The sequence below is a fragment of the Schistocerca americana genome, chromosome 11 (assembly GCF_021461395.2).
Source record: "Schistocerca americana isolate TAMUIC-IGC-003095 chromosome 11, iqSchAmer2.1, whole genome shotgun sequence".
NCBI classification, from domain to species: domain Eukaryota; kingdom Metazoa; phylum Arthropoda; class Insecta; order Orthoptera; family Acrididae; genus Schistocerca; species Schistocerca americana.
This window is the reverse complement of record NC_060129.1, coordinates 93,894,881-93,915,415: the sequence shown is the minus strand read 5'-3', so window position 1 is coordinate 93,915,415 and position 20,535 is coordinate 93,894,881. Positions and strand designations below refer to the sequence as shown.

The following is a 20,535-nucleotide window of genomic DNA, read 5'->3' as shown; positions in this document are numbered from 1 at the left end:
CCTTCATGATCGCCTGACCTAACACCACCTGAGTTTTTCTTCTGGGGTGCAGCGAAAGCAACTGTCCAAAATCCATCGATAAATTGAAAACCGCAATACCCAGTTTCACTGTTTCTATTACACAAGAAATGTTACAGCTTGTGTTTGGAAATATAATTAGACGAATTTAATTGTGTATACACCAACAGGGGGGACAGATGCAGCATTTAATGTGAAAATTTGTAAGTAAAAATGTATATTCAATCATAATAACTTGTATTTCACTGAGTTTCATTTCGGTGTATTCACTGCGGCATACGGCACGCGATGCTAACGATCGTACGGCACTGTAGAGAGACTTTTGGAACACCCCGCATCTATCAGTGACGCGAAAACAGATCCTGTGACAGTTCATAAATCTCTCAGGCAACGCCATCAGCTGTCAGTGTGTATGAGTCAGCCTTGGATCCTTTTCTTAGGACCGGCCGGAGTGCCCGAGCGGTTCTAGGCGCTACAGTCTGGAACCGCGTGACTGCTACGGTCGCAGTTTCGAATCCTGCCTCGGGCATGGATGTGTGTGATGTCCTTAGGTTAGTTAGGTTAAAGTAGTTCTAAGTTCTAGGGGACTGATGACCTCAGGAGTTAAGTCCCATAGTGCTCAAAGCCAAGCCTTTTCTTAGGACGTTCCACAAAACACTAAATGGTATTTCAATAGAAACAACAAAAGTATCCTAAAAGAACATCCTCAAGATGTGTGCATCTTTCTAAAAGACGATTGTGACCCCAATCCAGTACATCGTTTATTGTCGCTATCTGAACGGGTAACGTTGCAGCATGAGACAGGGACGAAACGTTTCCACTGCCCACTGGGCCAACTACTGATGAGGCCCTGCGTTCCGCAACTTCTGTGTTCGGAAGTGACCCGGTGCACAGTCTTTGGCGCCAGAATAAACAAATCGCACGAATCACTGCAAAGTATTTTTCTATACTCTTTGGGATTACTACATTTGGGTGATTTGAAACTGTCAAATAGGTTAACACACGTTTCAATGAAATAAGCTGTAACAGGAGGTGAGGGTGGCAAAGAATCAAATTTCATATGTACTTGAATACCGCAAGCAAGAGAGTGACTTTAGGGTTCTCACTGCTAAACACACCTTGATTGGTGAGAATGGAGGGAGTGTGATGCATAGTTTTGTGAGGTTGAGGGCAAGTCTAGGTACTACTACTGAGTCTTTCTTTTAAAATTCTTCACTGTGAGTCCAACTACAGACCTTTGCTTTCCACTGGAAGTCATATTTCTTGAGATTATTCCTCAGTGACTTGAATAAGTGAGGAGTGTCATAGAAAACAAAATACTTTTTCTCCATTCACTTCAGTAAATGGATTTTCTGAGTTAATCCCTCAGAGTTTTCTCATTTTTACATTATTTGTTCCTTGACCACAAACTACAGTTTTAGGTCATAGACCACTATCTTGAATTTGAACCAAAATGTTAATCAACATATCTTTTATTATCACCCCTGACATGACTTCTCAGGTCAAATAATAAACTATTATTTGTTTAATATTTAAGTATAGACGTTTGATCGTCATTACAATGACTTTCTTACATAACTGGCGCTCAGTTAACTTTGAATCACAACAACTTTCTACAGTGGTATCCTCAAAACCTTGAAGTAAGTAATTTTGTGCATTCTAGGTCCAAAGTACTTCAGTGACATCAAATACTACTGACACAATTTTTTCCTATGGTTACATTTTTTCAACTTTTAGTTGTAACAAATCAAGCACTAAGCTATTAATACCTGGCGTACCCTCTGAATTTTTCAACCAGCTCCTCGGTGTCCTTGGTGTAGGTAAACAAAAATATTTCGTCCAAAACCTGTATGGTTTTGGTGAACAGAAATGAAAAGCCAAAGCAAAGCTCCTGTCTTGTTCTGTATACCTTCTTCCCTTATGTTTCCTGTTTTTCATAATTCCCTGTAGATTGATAAACTTGCCTGTCAAATCATGAGAAACATTGCTTTTAACAGTGCTACACTTCATTACTTTGCGCTTTAAAATACACATCTCAGATCTCAGAGCACGAATCACTCCTTTCTGTCTCGATACTCTTTCCTGCTACATTCTACACTTTCAAATCAATTGGAATCGTGTTCCCCGCTTTTTTTTCCACTTTGGAAATGACATTATCGTTCACTTCAGCCTGAACGTCAGCGACTGACTCTTGTAGCTCCACTTCCTCTTCTCGCTTTCTCTTCTTTGAGCTTGATCTGAAATTAGTTTCCATTCTATAGGGAAAAACTGAGGAACAGAGCCAGGCCTAATACTGAAACGAGGAGAAATATTGTTGTATGTAACAAATCATTGGTCAAGCATTAAATATAGCCATTTTATTGCTTTACAAACAATTCTTATCCTTGGCTTAGTAAATTCTTGTTCGTAAAGTTCTTCTCTACAAAATGATGAGAGCATACTACATGACTTCTGTTTAAATGCTCTGGTCCTTCTTTTCTAAATATTCCGCCAAGATCTGCCCTCCTGCAACGAATAAATCACTGTTTACATTTGGAAATAACAAAAGCCAACTTAGAATTAATAACTTTCTCAAATATAAAAAGCACAACTAACCCACTGAAAGACACTAACCACAAATTTACATTAATACTTACATTGCTTTAGTCCTCGGGAATCTGCAGAAAGACTTTCGATCACTTTGTTGCCAATAATCATTTCAAACATGTATGGCTCAAATAACACCTCTACCATGCATTTTCTGCTCATGAACAAACAGGACTATCTCTCAGGTAAGCCCTCCTACGTTTGTTTACACACGCCAACCTATTAGTATTCATTTCCAACCAGGAGGGCATACTGCAATCGCTGTCACACACTCAGCCGTTGTTTCCGCCATTATCTTTATAGGCTGTTTACTTGCAAGTGACGCGCTATTTAATGCGCCAACTCCATTCTCAACAATTGTTTTAAGATGTCTGCTTGCCAATATTGAGAAGTAATAAAGACACAAGGAAGCCGATTGCTTCAAACCACCTCAATAGTTTTTTTTTTTTTTAACAGCCCTGCGGTTGAAGATGTCAACGAAATTGTTTTGATGTAATGTGGATTGTTATCGTTTCGTTTGTTGACACAATGGCTTTGAAGGACGCGGGACTGAGTGTGTGTTAGTGCGTTAATAGCTAGTACAAGGGAGAGGATCTATTGACGGGATGCGTGGAGCGTAACCTCGTCGTCGAGCTAAATTTTCACAGTTTCCAAGTGTTGCGCGATTACTGGATGCGTATGGAAAGCTGAATCATAATATTAAGTATTGCTTCTACACACACTTTCGAACGCGAACAGTCGCTATGGATAAATTCGTCGTATATTTGCCGTCGTCCTCATCATAAGTGGATATTACTGACACCGACAATAGTGAGAGGCATGTTCAACCAAAAAATAAGGAACCGAAGAATATGTCTTCTTCGAGTTGCCGTAGTAAGTCAGCAAAAAATTTGAAAAAACCATCAGGTAGGTCATGCCATGAAAGATGGAAAAACACATTTTCTTTGCAGAATGAGATTTTCACTCTGCAGCGGAGTGTGCGTTGATATGACACTTCCTGGCAGATTGAAACTGTGACGAGATACTGGCAGAAGTAAAGCTGTGAGTACTGGGCGTGAGTCGTGCTTCGGTAGCTGAGATGGTAGAGCACTTGCCCGCGAAAGGCAAAGGTCCCGAGTTCGAGTCTCGGTCGGGCACACAGTTTTAATCTGCCAGGAAGTTTCACATTTTCTTTGATTTATTACGGCAAAGAATGGACAAAATGTTCAGTAGTGTGTGGAAAAAAGCTTTTGATTCCAGTGTAGTGCTTTCGTCACCAGCTGCTACTTCTGCAGACAATGTAATGCATTTGTTCGAAACAAATTTTCCCCGTGAAACAGGCAATTGAACGTTTCAGAGTTCATGAAAAACGCCTGTGACTGCTCCGGCAGCTGCAGAACAAGGTACCAACGTGATATCCCTTAACATATAAATTAGAAGATATGAAAAATGCATGCAAGGCGACTTTAAAGCTTATATCGTGCCTCCAGTTTTCAAATCAGTAAGGAATAGTAATTCGTGGTCACACCGATGAAGCATCAAATATTCATCAGCTGCTGTTGTTAGAGCAGAAGATGGCCCTGATTTGAAATCTCGGCAGCAGACAACTTCAAATAAGTGGGTCTCCCACGATATATTGAATGAAGTTGTCTCGTTATTATCCAGGGATGTGCAGCAAACATTGTGAAGTCTAATAAAGAGTCACTATACTTTTCTCTTATTGTAGATGAGGCTTCCGACACGTCAGTGAAGGAACAACTACCCAAATGTTTCAGATACGTCGATAAAAATCTTCAAATTAGAAAAGAAACTACAGGCTTCTATTAGGTACCTTCAGCAAGTCCTAGGACATTGTTTGAAATCGTCCAGGATGTCATAAGACGTTCATCCCTCGGCATAAAATACTGTCGTGGTCAATTTTATGATGGCGCGAGCAATTCCAGTGGACGTTTAACTGAATGTCAAAGTAGGATTATTCAGTTGCAGCCGTGACCCACGTTTGTTCATTGTTCACAGCATAATGTGAATTTGGTAGTACCAGATGCGATGCAAGGTACTAGTCAAGTGCGAAACTTTCTGATGATTCTTCGCGAATTAATATCATTTGTAAGACATATACCAAAAATATTAACAGTGTTTCAGTCTCTACAAGAAGACAACGAAGATGGTGTTGCAGAAAACGTTCAGATTGACTTTGCGACCATTCTGTCCTATGACGTGGTGTGACAGTGTACAATTACTAAAATCACTGAAAAATAATTATGACGATCTCTCGCAATTATTGGAAGATCTGTCCGAAGGAAACAGTGAAGTCGGTGGAATGGCTAGCAGATATTTTTCAGGCTTGCATCAATTAAGATTTTTATTTCCATGAAAATGTTAATTTCAGTTTTTGGGAGGATTGAGGAAATTCATTCTTCTTTTCAGAAGAAATCGTTATCATACCGTAAATCAAAGCATTGGTGGAAACTTTGTCTGCAAGTGTAGCTTCATAGAGGAATATATTTTTTGAGTTGTGGAATGAAACCATTAGGAAAGGAGTGGAAAGTAACATTCATGAACCAGTTTTTCTCAGAAGAAGGAAGATGCCGAAAATGCTACGACGAAGTTAGTCATCCTCATACTTGTCAAACACCAGAGGAAATGTAGACATGAATATTTTTTCACATATATAAGAAACTATCAGCCTCGATTGTGGTAATGAAACCAACCTTTACCAAGGTTTCAGCCCAAGAAATTGAACCTTCTTCAGAAGATAAACCTGATCCTATATTATGTCTACGAGGGCATGGTCTAGAAATGAAACTAAAACAGCCTGAACAGTTTTATTTCCAGACCATGCCCTCGTAGACATATTATAGAATCAGGTTCATCTTCTGAAGAAAGCTAAATTACTTGGGCTGAAACCCAGGTAAAGGTTGGTTTCATTACCGCAATCGATGCTGATAGTTTCTTATATATTAGATTATCACGATTGCTGACTGGGCTGCAATGTTTAAAATACTAATTTTTTTAAATAGTTGATGTGGGGGTGGATTCGCTAAATCGTAGATTTGACTCAAATGTTTTGGAACTTATCTCATAATTTGAAACTTTTGTCATCGCTAAAAATTGGAGCTGATCGAATCGTGCAGTTCTATGGCGCAGAGTTTTGTTGAAGATAAGCAATTTAGTATCTCAAATATTGAAGTGGAAAAATGTAGAGCTTGATAAAGCGTGTTATTTTGTTCAGCTCATAATTTATCTTGCTATCAGTACAATTTTTAAGAAGCAGTGTCTTGGGCTACTTTCTGCTTTCGACGAAGAGACTGCAATAGTAATTCTTAGAAATGAATGTGAGGAGGATTTATCCAGTAAATTCCTAGACCAAAAAATCTCAGAAACAAGAAATAGCCTCATTAACCTGGACAGCTGATTAACAGAACTGTCAGTAACAGAGAATTCAATCGTAGCTATAGCGTTCCAGATTAGTACATAAAATGTTGCCTGTTTTTAACTATTCCTTTTGCTGTTTCTTCAGCTGAATGCTTATTTTTGAAACTCGTAAAGAACAGTCTGTGGAGTTCTATGACCCAAGACAGAGTTAGTGAACTCAGCCTCCACAGTATTCAAAATGAGCTGTTGATGCCAGTGAAATAATCAATACCTTCCATCACAGAAAGTTCAGCCCATGGTCCAGTTTATCTAGAGGTCAATGTGATTACAATCGGGTTTTATACATACAAAGCAATCAAAGAATAGACAGATCTATAGGTCTATGCTTCTTGATAGTAACTGCCAATCACTATAACGTATTTAATTTATAAAAACATTTATAACTATTAATAACTTTTGTTTAATACTTTGAATATAATAAACGAATGACCTCTTTGTTTATATTACATGGGATTTTACAACACACTCCAAGTTCTATTTTTAACCGCTGTCATAACAGTTACATTAATTAATGATAAGTTGTACATTTTATGTTAAAGGGTCACGATTTTTAATTTTGTAGGCGGGCCCATATTGTATACATTGCGCCTCTTAGTCTGTAGGTTCGTCCAAATACATTTGAACCCGAGTTTGATGTCATTTCTGTTGCATTTAAGTCAGCTGCCTTACCGATTGAGCTAGCGCAGTCTCAACATACTCTAATAGCACTGGTATACTTTACTTTATCACAATACAGATCTTTGACACAGGCAGTATTCATAGAAGATTATAAAGGAAAGAGAAGCATTTTAAAATCTATCAAGTCTCCCCAGAAAACATATACTACATTCCGTCATTAATAGACGCCCTTGAATAGATATGCTAGAATGATTAGTGTTCGCTTCATGTTTGTGATGGGCAATGCTATACAGTTCGCTTGCTACTTCTGCGACCAGTTGTATGAAGGAAGCATTTAGCCTTGGGTTGAGGCAGTAAATAACCTCAGATCAAGCTTCAGCTGCAAACAGGATCGTGCTTGGCGCGAAAATCGGCGCTCCAAACTCAGGTTCACTTGTTGAGAGGTCCCATGCCTTCTTTTGCATTTCGCCTCTCATTTTCACCAATTTTATTAATGTTTTGTATCATTTCACGGTGGGAGCCGGCCGAATAAGATCATTCTGATGAGAGTATTTGTACTGATATCTCAAATTACTTTTCACTTGACTGCTATGCATGTTGGGAACTGTAGTGGTCTTGCTTTTAGTTTCCTCTGCTACTTCACTGAGTGGCTTGTGTCGAGGTGGGCAGTGGAGGACGCGTCACACGGCTTGCATTTTCATGGGGGGGAGGGGTGGGGGTCTGCACTTCCGCAAATACGGAGAGGGTCGTACATCAATGGGCTTGAGACCCTGGCGGGGCAACTGACCTCGGTCGAGTTTCGCCTGTTGTATGGACGGCGAAACGACCTGCGAGCTGTCTCCCTAGTTTATGTTTACCGTCCCGGTGCGTCTGGAACGAAGGTTGTTGGCGCTGACTGAATGTATTGTCTTCGTGATTCTGAGAATTCTTGTGGTCGGTGCACTGGTGAGCGAGACTGTCTGCCGCCAGATGGCCGGTGGTCTTGCCAGGTTGTTTTCGTAGCCGGTAAAACGGCAAGTTCAATGCCTCCAGCTAAATAGCAGAGGCGTGATTATTCAACTGAAACTGAGACCAGTTGACGTCACAAAGACCAGCTCAAAATTGGAGGGAACGGACGCTAATGGCGTGAATGATGTTCTGACATAGTGTGGAGGAATTCCGGAATCAATATTGAGTGCTGATTCGCGGCTTTTCGAGGGTAGTGGTGAGCTGAGTAACGTTGGATTCGCTCTTGCGCTGCACAGGCGCATGGCATTCGGGATCTGATGTTCATGAGAATTGGACGGTCTTGAAACTTAGTCCCACTCTTTCGGAATCGTTGTGGAGTATGACTTCGGTCATACTCCAGTTTCGTTCTGCGACCTAAGACGCAGATTCTTTCTCCGCGTTTTCGCACGTGTACCGACAGGGCGAGTTTAGGCGGATTTGCTGTGCCTCTTCCTGGAGATACATCCTTGTGCATCCAGGAGTTTCCCTGCTTGGCGAGCAGAACTTAGAATTCTCGGACAGCATTCGAGGCCACGGGTTGAAACAGAGTTGCTGCACGGCAGGAGTCGGCGCCTACATCATCAGAGCGCTGCCTACCGACCACGTGCTGCGGGTTTCAGGTCTGGTAAAGTATTCTGCGGCTCCAGCATTGCAGGACCTGTCGTTTCTGCACAGAAGTCCTCGGCAGCACGAGGGCTAGCTTTGCTACAAGTCCACCTTGTTTGTTTCTCCATGTGTTCCCATTTCAGCTCTCGCTACTAATCGCGATACTGCGTTATAGTCGGTGGTGGTGGTGGTGGTTAGTGTTTAACGTCCCGTCGACAACGAGGTCATCAGAGACGGAGCGCAAGCTCGGATTAGGGAAGGATTGGGAAGGAAATCGGCCACGCCCTTTCAAAGGAACCATCCCGGCATTTGCCAGAAACGATTTAGGGGAATCACGGAAAACCTAAATCAGGATGGCCGGAGACGGGATTGAACCGTCGTCCTTCCGAATGCGAGCCCAGTGTGCTAACCACTGCGTCACCTCGCTCGGTGCATTATAGTCGGGGGAGTAATATTTGATTAATTAGAACCTACAGTTATTATCGTCAGTCTATTGCATCACAGAGAGTAGGAGCCCCTTGTTCTCGAGCCAACTCTTTTTCTCACAATAGTTCGGTATACCCTATCGTTTAGCCTACTGTTTGTATCGACAGTCCTGTACCTTTCTGTTCTGATTCATAATAAATCTCACTGTAATGTTTAATCAGCATAGCGTTTCGTAGATAAATGCAGAGTCCCATTTCCTGTCATTTATTATGATAAAATTCCTTTCTTTAATCAGTAGATTACTATTTTTATTGTGAGTATGCACTCCTTATCTTACCAACTAGCATGATCCACCATCAACTCCCTTCGTTACCGTTGTGCACATAATTAATTAGGTGGTAGGTAAGGAGGGGGTCGAATGCATTTCTGGTTTTCATGGAGAATTCGCCAGAATGAAAGAGTTACAAACTCTTCTCCACCCTATCATCTCCCACTGTAACTGCCAGTTTATAGTGTAGTGGCATAGCTAAACATCGCTTTTGCTTTTAACAAAAAGAAATAGAAATAATGAAAAATTATTATTAACATCAAAAATGGTAAGTAAATACATGACTACACCATTCCCACCTCGCTGATGCCCGAAATACTTTCCTCCTGGATCTGGAAGGTTAGTTAAAGAAATTACCGGTGACCATTTGTATGTAATGATTAATCTCATAACAGTTCCCCATTTAGGTGATTAGTTCAAAGACATTTTTAGGGCCTTAACTGTTTACTGCAAATATTTCGAATTTCCTTTCTTACTCTGCCGCTAAGTATGGGAATTCTGACAGCAACCAACAACGATTCACCGTCTCTTATGTATGGTATCTCTTGGCTCCATTGGCAGCAACTATGGAGTTCGTATCAAATTCTTAACTACCGAATACGTCCTCAGACTGCTATGGCAATACTACGTGTCTTGATGAATGGAACTTGAGCAAGTATTTAGCGATATGCCACTAATGACGTCCAATATCTCAGCTTTGTCGCTGGATCAGAGGTTGCGTCATGCACTGCAGTGCAAGGGATCTCATGTTAGCACCCACGTCAATTCTCGGAAGGTTTTTTTTCCATTTGTTACTAGTTCTACCACTGCACTGGTCGTAACGATAATTACAGCAACACTACCATGTGATTCCATTACATACTATTGAAACCAAACCATACTCTCCGTTTTCCGAGCTTTCTGGACCAATGTTGGGCAAAATTATGTGTGCAACAACCCTACACGATATGAATTCCATCGTTTCATTTCCTTCATTTTACAGATATCTCAGCATTCGGGTGTGTCCACTGAAAACTACGGCGACGAGACCCAGTGAGGTCCCCACACGTTCCACGAAGGGGCAAATCCACTGTTGGAGGTAACTAACAAATGGATTATGCTGAGGTTTCGCTTGGACAAAAACGCTGCAGAGCGGTTGCAACTAAGCCTCGGAGACTATCAGATGAAACCAACCAAAAGAGACCAGCCACTGACTGCAACGTGCATGTTGCTGTTAACTTGAAGATTTCACGCCACAGGAACCTTTCAAATGGATGTTGGATAACATTGTAAATGAAACGCAGCAACAGCTTGCAGAGCTGAAATGATAATTAATTCAAGACCCTAAGCTGTCGACAGATGTTGATACATCAAAGTGGGCAGTTGAAACTGTGTACCCCGACAGGGACTCGAACCCGATATCTCCTGCCTACATGGCCGCCGAGGGCACAGAGGATAGTGGGACTGCAGGGATTTATCCCTCGCACTGTCCCCGTGAGAACCACATTTCCAACTTAATTCCCACTCACTACATTCGTAGTGTCTCTGCCAACTGCACTCATTACTCGCCGCAGACCATCTTACCGAGTCCCGTAAGAGTTGGGGCAATGCGTGTGCATCCAGCACAGACGAAGAAGGTCAATGGCCGGTTAGCCTTAACTATATGAAGATGGTATCTGTTCTTTCGGACATACCGTCGGTGACCATGCAGCTCACTTAGAATGAAATGATAATTAAATGAAGACCCTAAGCTGTCGACAGGCAGAGTTGTCCACAAGGTATTAATCAAACTGCTTATGGGTAAAAAATGGCGCTACGAACACCCAACATCGATTTGTTGCAGACTCGTAGAACATATTCTGAGATCAAACTTAATGTGGTATCTTGAACAGAATGACCCTCTCAAAGCCAACAAGCATATATTTCGAAAACATCAATCATGTGAAATCTGACTCACAATTTTCTCACATGACATATTGAAAGCTTTCGATCAAGGCAAGCAGGAAAATGCAGTATTTGTTGATTTCCGAAAAGCATTTGACTCAGTACCACACCTACACTTATTGTCAAAAGTACATTCGTATGGGGTAACAAGTGAAATTTATGACGGGACTGAGGACTTTTTGGTAGGGACGACACACCATGTTATCTTCGATGCAGAGTTGTCACATGTTGAAGTAACTTCAAGTGCGCCACAGGGAAGTGTGCTGGAACACGCGCTGTTGATGCTGTATATTAATGACCTTACAGACAATACTAATAGCAAAATCAGGCTTTGAGCTGATAATGCAGTTATCTATAATGAAGTTCTATCTCAAAGAAGCTGCACTGATAAGATTTCAACATCGGGCAAGGATTGGCAAATTGCTCTAAATGTTCAGAAATGTAAAATTTCAGACCACAAAATGAAGAACCGTACTGTCCTATAACTCTAATATAATGAGTCACTGTTGAAGTCGGCCGACTCATGCAAAAACCTGGGTGTAACATTTCGTTGGGATATGAAATCGAGTGATCAGATAGGTTCAGTCGTGGGTAAAGCAGGTGGTAGACTTCGGTTTACTGGTAGAATACTGGGAAAGTGCAGTCAGTCTACAATGGAGATTGCTTACGAATCACCTGTGTGACCAGTTCTAGAATACTGCTCAAGTGTGTGCGTGAACCGTACTGAGGGCAGCATGAATCGCCACAGGTTTGTTTAATCCGTAGGAGATTGTAACAGGGGTACTGAACGTTCTGAATTGCAAGGCTCTTGATGACTGTCCCGAGAAGGTCTATCAACAAAGTTTCAAGAACCGGCTTTAAATGATTACTCTGGGAATATACTACAACCCCCTACTTATTGTTCATATGGGGATCGTGTGGATAAGATTAGAATAATTACAGCACGCCCACAGGCGTTCAAACAATCATTCCTCCCGTGTTCCATACGTGAATGGAGCGGGAAGAAACCCTAATAACTGGTAGAATGGGACGTAACCTCTGCCATGCACCTCGTGGTGGTTTGCAGAGTATATATGTAGAAGTAGAAGGAGATATTTGCCATTTTTCTGGCGTTTTAGGTGCTCTTGACCGCACTCAAATCTCCATCAATCGCTTGGCGGTGACAGTGGCCACACGGGATCGCCGCGCGGTCTCTGGCGCCTTGTCACGGTTCGCGCGGCTCCCCCTCGTCGGAGGTTCGAATCCTCCCTCGGGCATGGGTGTGAGTGATGTCCTTAGCGTAAATTAGTTTAAGTTAGGTTAAGTAGTGTGTAAGCCTAGGGACCAATGACCTCAGCAGTTTGGTCCCATAGGAACTTACCAAAAATTTGCAGATTACCTTCTGAAGGATGGACGAGATGTGGATGATGTCGTCAGAATGGCGATACATAAGAGGGTGGCTTTCGACATGGGTGGAGATGGAGTCCCGGTACGCATCCCAGTTGGCACGGCAATAGTCATGGACGACCTTGGGAGGGGGTGCAGGGTGCGGAGCCGGAGGGGGGCGGTGAGCAGACGTTATGGTGAGAAGGACAGGGAGGTCATCGCTAACTGTGGGGTCAAGGACTGCCACGGCGATAAGCCCAAGGAGGTTGGCGGAGGCAATGACAACATCGGGGGTGGTGTCACTTTCGGGTCGGGTGTGCTGGGGAAGGGGAACAAGGTCACCCTGGATTGTGGAGAGCAACTGATGCCACCGCCGAAGGGCAGCAGGAGTGCGGCTATGGATGTTGAGGTCGGCGGCCATCACATAGGTGGAGAAGGTGCGGTCAATGTCCGAGATGAAGTCATAAGGAAGAGGAGCAGTGGAGCGGACATAGACGGTGGCACAAGTAATGATGAGGGAGGGGAAGAAGACGCTAAGGATAAGGTGTTCAGTGGGGTCATTGAGGAGAGGTTGTGGCCGGACGGGGATATGCTTAAGGTGGCCAATCCCGACTCCACCCTACGCACGAGGACCAGGAGCGTCAGTGCGGTGGAGGATATAGGGTGCGGATAGAATGGTGGGGCTGGAGAAAGGTTTCAATCAAGAGGAAGATGTCGACCTGGTGGTGGGAGAGGGTGTGCATGAGGAGGTATTTGTTGGAGGGGAAGGAGCGAATGTTCTGGAAGAGGATGTGATTCTCGTGCCACGCCATGGCGGGAAGGAGGGGGGGAAGAGAGGGAAGGGCAGAAACTTAAACTAGGGTGTTGAGGTGTGTGAAGGTGAAGTGGGCTTGGTTGTGGTAGTAGGTGGCGAAGGTGTTCAGGTGGAAAACGGAGCGAGCGGCAAGGGAGATTTGTTGGAAGGTGTGGGGGTGCTGAAAAGGGTGAATGTTTTGGAGCACAACGGTAAGGAACTGGATGATGTCCTCGGCCGTGGGAGGTGGATGGAGGGAATTGTTGGGATGGACAGGGGGATCGACGGGACAAACAGGGACTGTAAGCTCAGGGGCGGCTGGAGGGGGTTTAGCTTTACACTTGTGGGAGTAGGTGGGATGGGGGCCATTGCAGGTATTACAGGAAGGAGGAGCAGCGAGGTTGGGGCAGTTCTTAAGAAAGTGGGACGCCTTGCAATGGGGACAGGTGGGGGGGTTTTTGCAGTTGGGAGTCAGGTGGTCATTGTGCATCAGGCACCGCTGGCAACGGTAGGATTGGGGAGGGGATTTGGAGGATTCGACAGGGTGGCGATGGTGGTATATCAGGGCACCCTGGGTGAGGAGATGGTCAATGGATGGGGCGGACTCAGAGAACACCCGCATGAGGTAGGTGGGACCAGAGGCATTGTGGATACAGCGGGCAGAGCGGATTTCCAGGTCCAGGTGGGAGTTCAGTTCTGCTAATATCTGATACACTAGAGTGTGTATTTCAACGATTACACTGACATAATCTGTTTAAATGCATAGGGGTCTTGAACCCACTACTAACTAATAATTAACCATTTCCCTTAAGAGTTTTGTTCCACGTCACCCTTGTGACTAGATACAGGGTGGTCCATTGATAGTGACCGGGCCAAATAACTCACGATATAAGCATCAAACGAAAAAAACTACAAAGAACGAAACTCGTCTAGCTTGAAGGGGGAAACCAGATGGCGCTATGATTCGCCCGCTAGATGGCTCTGCCATAGGTGAAACGGATATCGACTGCGTTTTTTTAAATAGAAACCCCGATTTTTTATTACATATTCGTGTAGTACATAAAGAAATTTGAATGTTTTAGTTGGATCACTTTTTTCGCTTTGTGATAGTTGGCGCTTTAATAGCCACAAAAGTATAAGTACCTGGTATCATGTAACAGTCCTCCAGTGCGGACGGTATTTGCTTCGTGATACATTACCCATGTTAAAATGGACCGTTTACCAATTGCCGAGAAGGTCGATATCGTGTTGATGTATGGCTATTGTGATCAAAATGCCTAACGGGCGTGTGCTATGTATACTGCTCGGTATCCTGGACGACATCATCCGAGTGTCCAGACCGTTCGCCGGATGGTTACGTTATTTAAGGAAACAGGAAGTGTTCAGCCACATGTATAACGTCAACCTAGACCTGCAACAAATGATGATGCCCAAGAAGGTGTTTTTAGCTGCTGTCGCGCCTAATCCTCACATCAGTAGCAGACAAATTGCGCGAGAATCGGGAATCTCAAAAACCTTGGTGTTGAGAATGCAACATCACTTGCACCTGTACCACATTTCTATGCACCAGGAATTGCATGGTGGCAACTGAACGTCGTGTGTAGTTGTTCTGCCACTGGACACAGGATAAATTACAGGGACGATGACAGATTTTTTGCACGTGTTCAATTTAGCGACGAAGTGTCATTCACCAACAGCGGTAACGTAAACTGACATAATATGCACTATTGGGCAACGGAATATCCACGATGGTTGCGACAAGTGGAACATCAGCGACCTCGGCGGGTTAATGTATGGTGCGGCATTCTGGGAGGAAGGATAATTGGCCTCCATTTTATCGATGGCAATCTAAATGGTGCAATGTATGCTGATCTCCTACGTAATGTTCTACCGATGTTACTACAAGATGTTTGACTGCATGACAGAATGGCGATGTACTTCCAACATGAAGGATGTCTGGCACATAGCTCGCGTGCGGCTGAAGCGGTATTGAATAGCATATTTCATGACAGGTGGATTGGTCGTCGAACCGCCATACCCTGGCACGCACGTTCACCGGATCTGACGTCCCGGATTTCTTTCTGTGGGGAAAGTTGAAGGATATATGCCATCGTGATCCACCGACAGCGCCTGACAACATGCGTCAGCGCATCGTCAATGCATGTGCGAACATTACGGAAGGTGAACTACTCGCTGTAGAGACGAATGTCGTTACACGTGTTGCCAAATGCATTGAGGTTGAGGGACATCATTTTGAGCATTTATTGCATTAAGGTGGTATTTACAGTAATACGCTGTAACAGCATGCGTTCACAGAAATGATAAGTTCACAAAGGTACATGTATCACATTGGAACAAGCGAAATAAAATGTTGAAATGTACGTATGTACTGTATTTTAATTTAAAACAACCTACCTGTTACTAACTGTTCGTCTAAAATTTTGAGCCATATGTTTGTGACTACTACAGCGCCATCTATCAAAAATGTTTAAATGTGTGTGAAATCTTATGGGACTTAACTGCTAAGGTCATCAGTCCCTAAGCTTACACACTACTTAACCTAAATTATCCTAAGGACAAACACACATACCCATGCCCGAGGGAGGACTCGAACCTCCTCCGGAACCGCGCCATCTATCACAAAGCGAAAAATGTGGTGCAACTAAAACATTAATATTTCTTTACGTACTACACGAATATGTAATTAAAATGGGGGTTCCTATTTTAAAAAAGAACGCAGTTGATATCCGTTTGACCTATGACAGCGCCATCTAGCGGGCCAACCATAGCGCCATCTGATTTCCCACTTGAAGATAAACAAGTATCGTTCTTTGTAATTTTTTCGTTTGACGCTTATTTCGTGAGATATTTGGCCCGGTCATGATCAATGGACCACCCTGTATCACGAACGGTCGTACATATTATATTTATAGTTAGTGTATGTTTGGTTAAGTTACTACAGGTTTCCTAAACACAACGTTGACCATCTGTGCATAAAGTTATAAATGATGCCCTAAGCTTTACACACACAGTCAGTTATAATTCCGTAGTAATGTAGTGCCGTAGCATAACAACGTTAGTCAAATTTCGCGTTAACAAATTTATGTATTGCTCTCTGTATAATGGAAATTATTTCATTTCCACCTTGTCCTAACCCTGAGAAGTTCTCGCATTACGGACATATAACCTTGCTCATCCCCCACATGAAATCGTGCGGAACCATACAACATAGCGGTGATAATATGTGGTTTTTAAAGTAACAATCTGAACTTAACGTCTAAGTAAATTTCTTATCAGTTAATATGGTGTTGGGTTACAGTTAACGCTCATCGGGATCCTATCTACTTAGTGCCTTGTTCTCTCACAAATTTACAGTGTAACATTATAGGTAATTTCCTAGTAAATAAGGAAAAGACAGCCAATGGCAGGCACCTCTGACTTTCCGTGCGCGCATGCGCGTGGTCCGCCGTCTCAGTACATACCCGCGTGCCGCAGTCAGTTGCGACGTAGCGTCCGCGATTAACCGACCGCTCTCCACGAAGTGGGGCATAGGGCAGTTCCTCAGCTGAGTGGCGTAGCCTCACATGGCCCCACGGTACTGTAGCTTTCTATGTTTGACCATGCCTTGTTCTGGAGTGTGTTAGTTTATTTTACGCTTCTGAAGAGGGCTAGATTAGTCTAGCTAAGACCTGGGTAAAGACCAGTAACATTTCGCAACTGAGGTGGATTTTTGATATATTAATTTATCACAGTTGCTGACAGGGCTGCAAAGTGTTAAAAATTCTTAGACTGGACTGTTTGTCGCCTGTAAACACGGGCCACGTCAGTGCTCTTTGAAGAGAGCTGTGGCGGCGACGTGGCTCTGTTGTTGTTCCGGCGCAATGATTTGCGAAGATGGAAAAAATCGAGATTCGAGCAGTGATTAAAGAAAGGTGTGAAAGCAAAGGTCATTCGTGCCTACTTCCAGAATACACTGACGGACTTGGTCGGGAGAGATTAGGTAATGATCCGTGCAGTGGTCGGCCAAGATGTGTCACTACTCCAGAAATCATTGCTAAAGTGCACAAAGGAGGATCGCCGATTGAAAGGGTGTGAAATTTCTCACATTTGCCAGATATCATCTGAAAGGGTATATCACATCTTAACTGAAGAATTAGATATGAAAAAAAATATACCTGCAAGATAGGTGCTGCGACTCTCGACGCTGGGTCAAAAACGCACGAGCCGGCTGGAGTGGTCTTGCGGTTCTAGGCGCTACAGTCTGGAGCCGAGTGACCGCTACGGTCGCAGGTTCGAATCCTGCCTCGGGCATGGATGTGTGTGATGTCCTTAGGTTAGTTAGGTTTAATTAGTTCTAAGTTCTAGGCGACTGATGATCTCAGAAGTTATGTCGCATAGTGCTCAGAGCCTTTGAACCAAAACACACAAGAATGGGCATATCGGAACAGTGTTTGGCCTGTTTTAGCAGAAACGAACAAGATTTTTTGCGTCGGTTTGTGATCACAGATCAAACCTGGGTGCACTACTATACCCCAGAGACAAAACAACCGTCAAAGCAGTGGAAACATGCTGATTCTCTGCCATCAAAGAAAGCAAAGACAATTCCTTTGGCAGGAAAGGTCATTGCATCTTTGTGCTGGGATGCGAAGGGGATTCTGTTTGTAGATTATCTCCCCACTGGGCAAACTATTACTGGAGAATACTATGCTAACCTCCTGCTGAAATTGCAACAAAAGCTACGCTAAAAGTGCCGTCGCCGTGGCTAAATTACGCGAACTAATTCACCTGATATGGCTCCGTCAGACTTCCATCTCTTCTGAAAACTGAAAATTTGTCTCAGAGGATGAAGATTCGCCTCAAACGAAGAACTGATAGCCAGAGTTGACAACTAGTTTGCAGGCCTGGAGGAAACTCATTTTCGAGATGTGATGAAGGCACTGGAACATCGTTGGACCAAGGAGACTACACACCCTCGTATGACAGAATACTGGCTTGCATGTTGCTCATATACATTTAACTAGAGGTTATTTTCAGTGCAAAATGCGTAGCGTTGTGCTGTTACAGTAACGTTTGTACATTATTTTAGTATCGTTGTTACCAGCTCGACTAAACATCCTTTCCTTTATTTTCGTTTTCATTGTCATCCACGAGAGCAATAATTTCGCGTGAAGATACAGCTGTCTCATCGTTTACTGATGATGTGAATGAACGGCAGCCTGTGTTATCTAAATCTGTATCAGAACAAGAACATAACGAATGGGGTTATAAAATATCTTCTAAACAGCAAAATTGGTTGCAAAAAACTTGCAGATCAGTGCACAAAAAAAATGTGGCTTCAGGAGCTCCACTTTCCATTACAGCCTTAGGAAATTACTGTCTCCTGCTCTACACATTTCAGCCTTGAAGAGTTAAGCCATCATTTTTGCTCCAGTTTAAGTATCACATACATAATTAGACCTCGTCATGCGCGAATGCTTTGTTGATCCTTTTCTTAGCTTTTTGGTATCACATTTTTAGGCTCTTCGAGTCACCATTTGCCGTGGTGTTACGAGAATTAAAGTCAACAGCAACTTCTCTCCATGCCTTTACCTTGTTGGCCGCAATGGGTTTAATCTGAGTTTTCGTTTCTTTCCGGTTGTATCTCTGTACTGGTCTAACACAATTTACAGCAGCAAATCTTGCTTGTATTTAGGAAAAGTTTGGTGATCTTTTTCCATTTGCTTGTCTCCACGGATATAGCTCGACATCTTCAATAATAAAGACAGTGTATGTAAGATGTACGATGAATACAGGGTGTTTCAAAAAGAATATACATATTACAAAGTATTATTTTGTGCAAACTATTGATCGCTGCGCCTCGGCTTGGCTATTGGAGCAAGGAATACAGAAACTAGTTTATGTTAATAGCCGCTAGATGTCAGTTGTCTTCTGTTTTGCTTGGTAACCGACATATGTTTAAAATGGCTACTCCGCAGCAGAAATCATTTTGTGTTCTCGAGTGCAGTTCCGTGATTACAGCGAAAAGACGTTTCAGCCTGAGGTACCAAATTGATCCATCCGAATGGGCGGTACATTCGCAGATGGCATCGACAGTTTCTAGATACAGGATTTGTATGTAAAGGAAACAGTCCTGCCCGCCGTCATGTTCATGAAGAAAATGTTGCACGAATTCATACTACTTTGCAATCTAGTCGTTCAAAATCAACTCATCGTGCCAGTCGGGAGTTGCAACTGCCTACAACAACAACTTGGCGTGTTTTGAGACGTCGGTTGGGTGTGTCGCCATACAAGTTACAGCCGTTACAAGCTCTGCGTCGCGACGACAAACGCAAAAGTGTGGCATTTAGTAAACGAGATTCTTTATGCTATTGACAGTTATAACACTTTCGCATAACACATTGTGTTAAGTGAAGAAGCGACTTTTCATGTTAGTGGTCAGGTAAACAAACACGACGTTCGAATTTGGGGCCTAAAGAACCTATAAGCAGCCATTGAACTTGTACGAGGTTCGCCCAAAGTTAATGTGTTTCGTGCGATATCCCGATCATCTGTTTATGGCCCATTCTTCATTGATGGAAACGCAGTTAACAGTCAGCAGTATCTCGCTATGTTACAAAACTGCTTGTTTTCGAGGCTGCACGAAGACAACTTCATTTTTCAACAAGATGGGGCACTCCCTCATTGGAGTCACCAAGTGCGCGAGTATCTGAATGAAACTCTACCGAACCGTTGGATTGGTCGCCAAGGAGCTGGCGACTTAGCATGTGTCACCTGGGCTCCACAGTCACTGAGTTTGACACCCTCTGACTTCTTCCTGTGGGGTTTCGTTAGAGACAACGTTTATGTTCCAACATTCCCACAGAACCTCGAGGAGTTGAAGAACTGGATGCATACCGCCATAACAACAGTGATAAATGACAAGCCAGAGTATGGAAGCAATTTGAGTATCGATGTGATAATGTTCGTGTCACTGATAGAGGACATATGAAACATCTGTAATCTGAACTTGAGAGGTTCGTAAATATGTGTGTAATGATTCATATTCGTATGTCTTAAAGTTTAATAAATATATGCAATCAATATACGAATATTCTTTTTGAAACTCCCTGTATATGCGGTCGCAGCGCAGTAATCAAATGTTCAAACGTGCCGAAGTGCAGCCGCGCCGCGCCGCGCCGCGCCGCACCCCGCCTCTCTGCCGCGCAGTGCGGTCCCGGCCGTCGGCCTGCTGCTGGGGGGGCGAGCTGGCAACGCCACCCCGTGACGTCAGCGCCGGCTGCCGCTGCGGCTCTCTGCTGTGTGCGCCGCTCGCCCGGCTCAGTTCTGACAGAGAAGGCAGGCGGGCGGCAGCCAGGGGCGGCGCAGTGGCGTCCGCTGGAGCACCCGGGAGAGAGACAGGTAAGGCGGCCAGCTGGACTCTGCTGGAATGTCTTAAGAGGAGCGCCGTTCGGAGCGATCTGGTTTCCTCATT

General features: G+C 43.6%; 1 protein-coding gene across 1 annotated transcript in view; it reads left to right on the top strand.

The window, feature by feature from the left end:
* Positions 1-20,176: 20,176 nt before the first annotated feature.
* Positions 20,177-20,535, top strand: part of LOC124553295 (protein roadkill-like) — a 54,706-nt gene continuing 54,347 nt past the window's right edge. The window contains exon 1 of the mRNA XM_047127176.1: positions 20,177-20,462. Within this exon, the coding sequence (XP_046983132.1) occupies positions 20,177-20,462 (286 nt within the window). The remainder of the gene's footprint in view (positions 20,463-20,535) is intronic.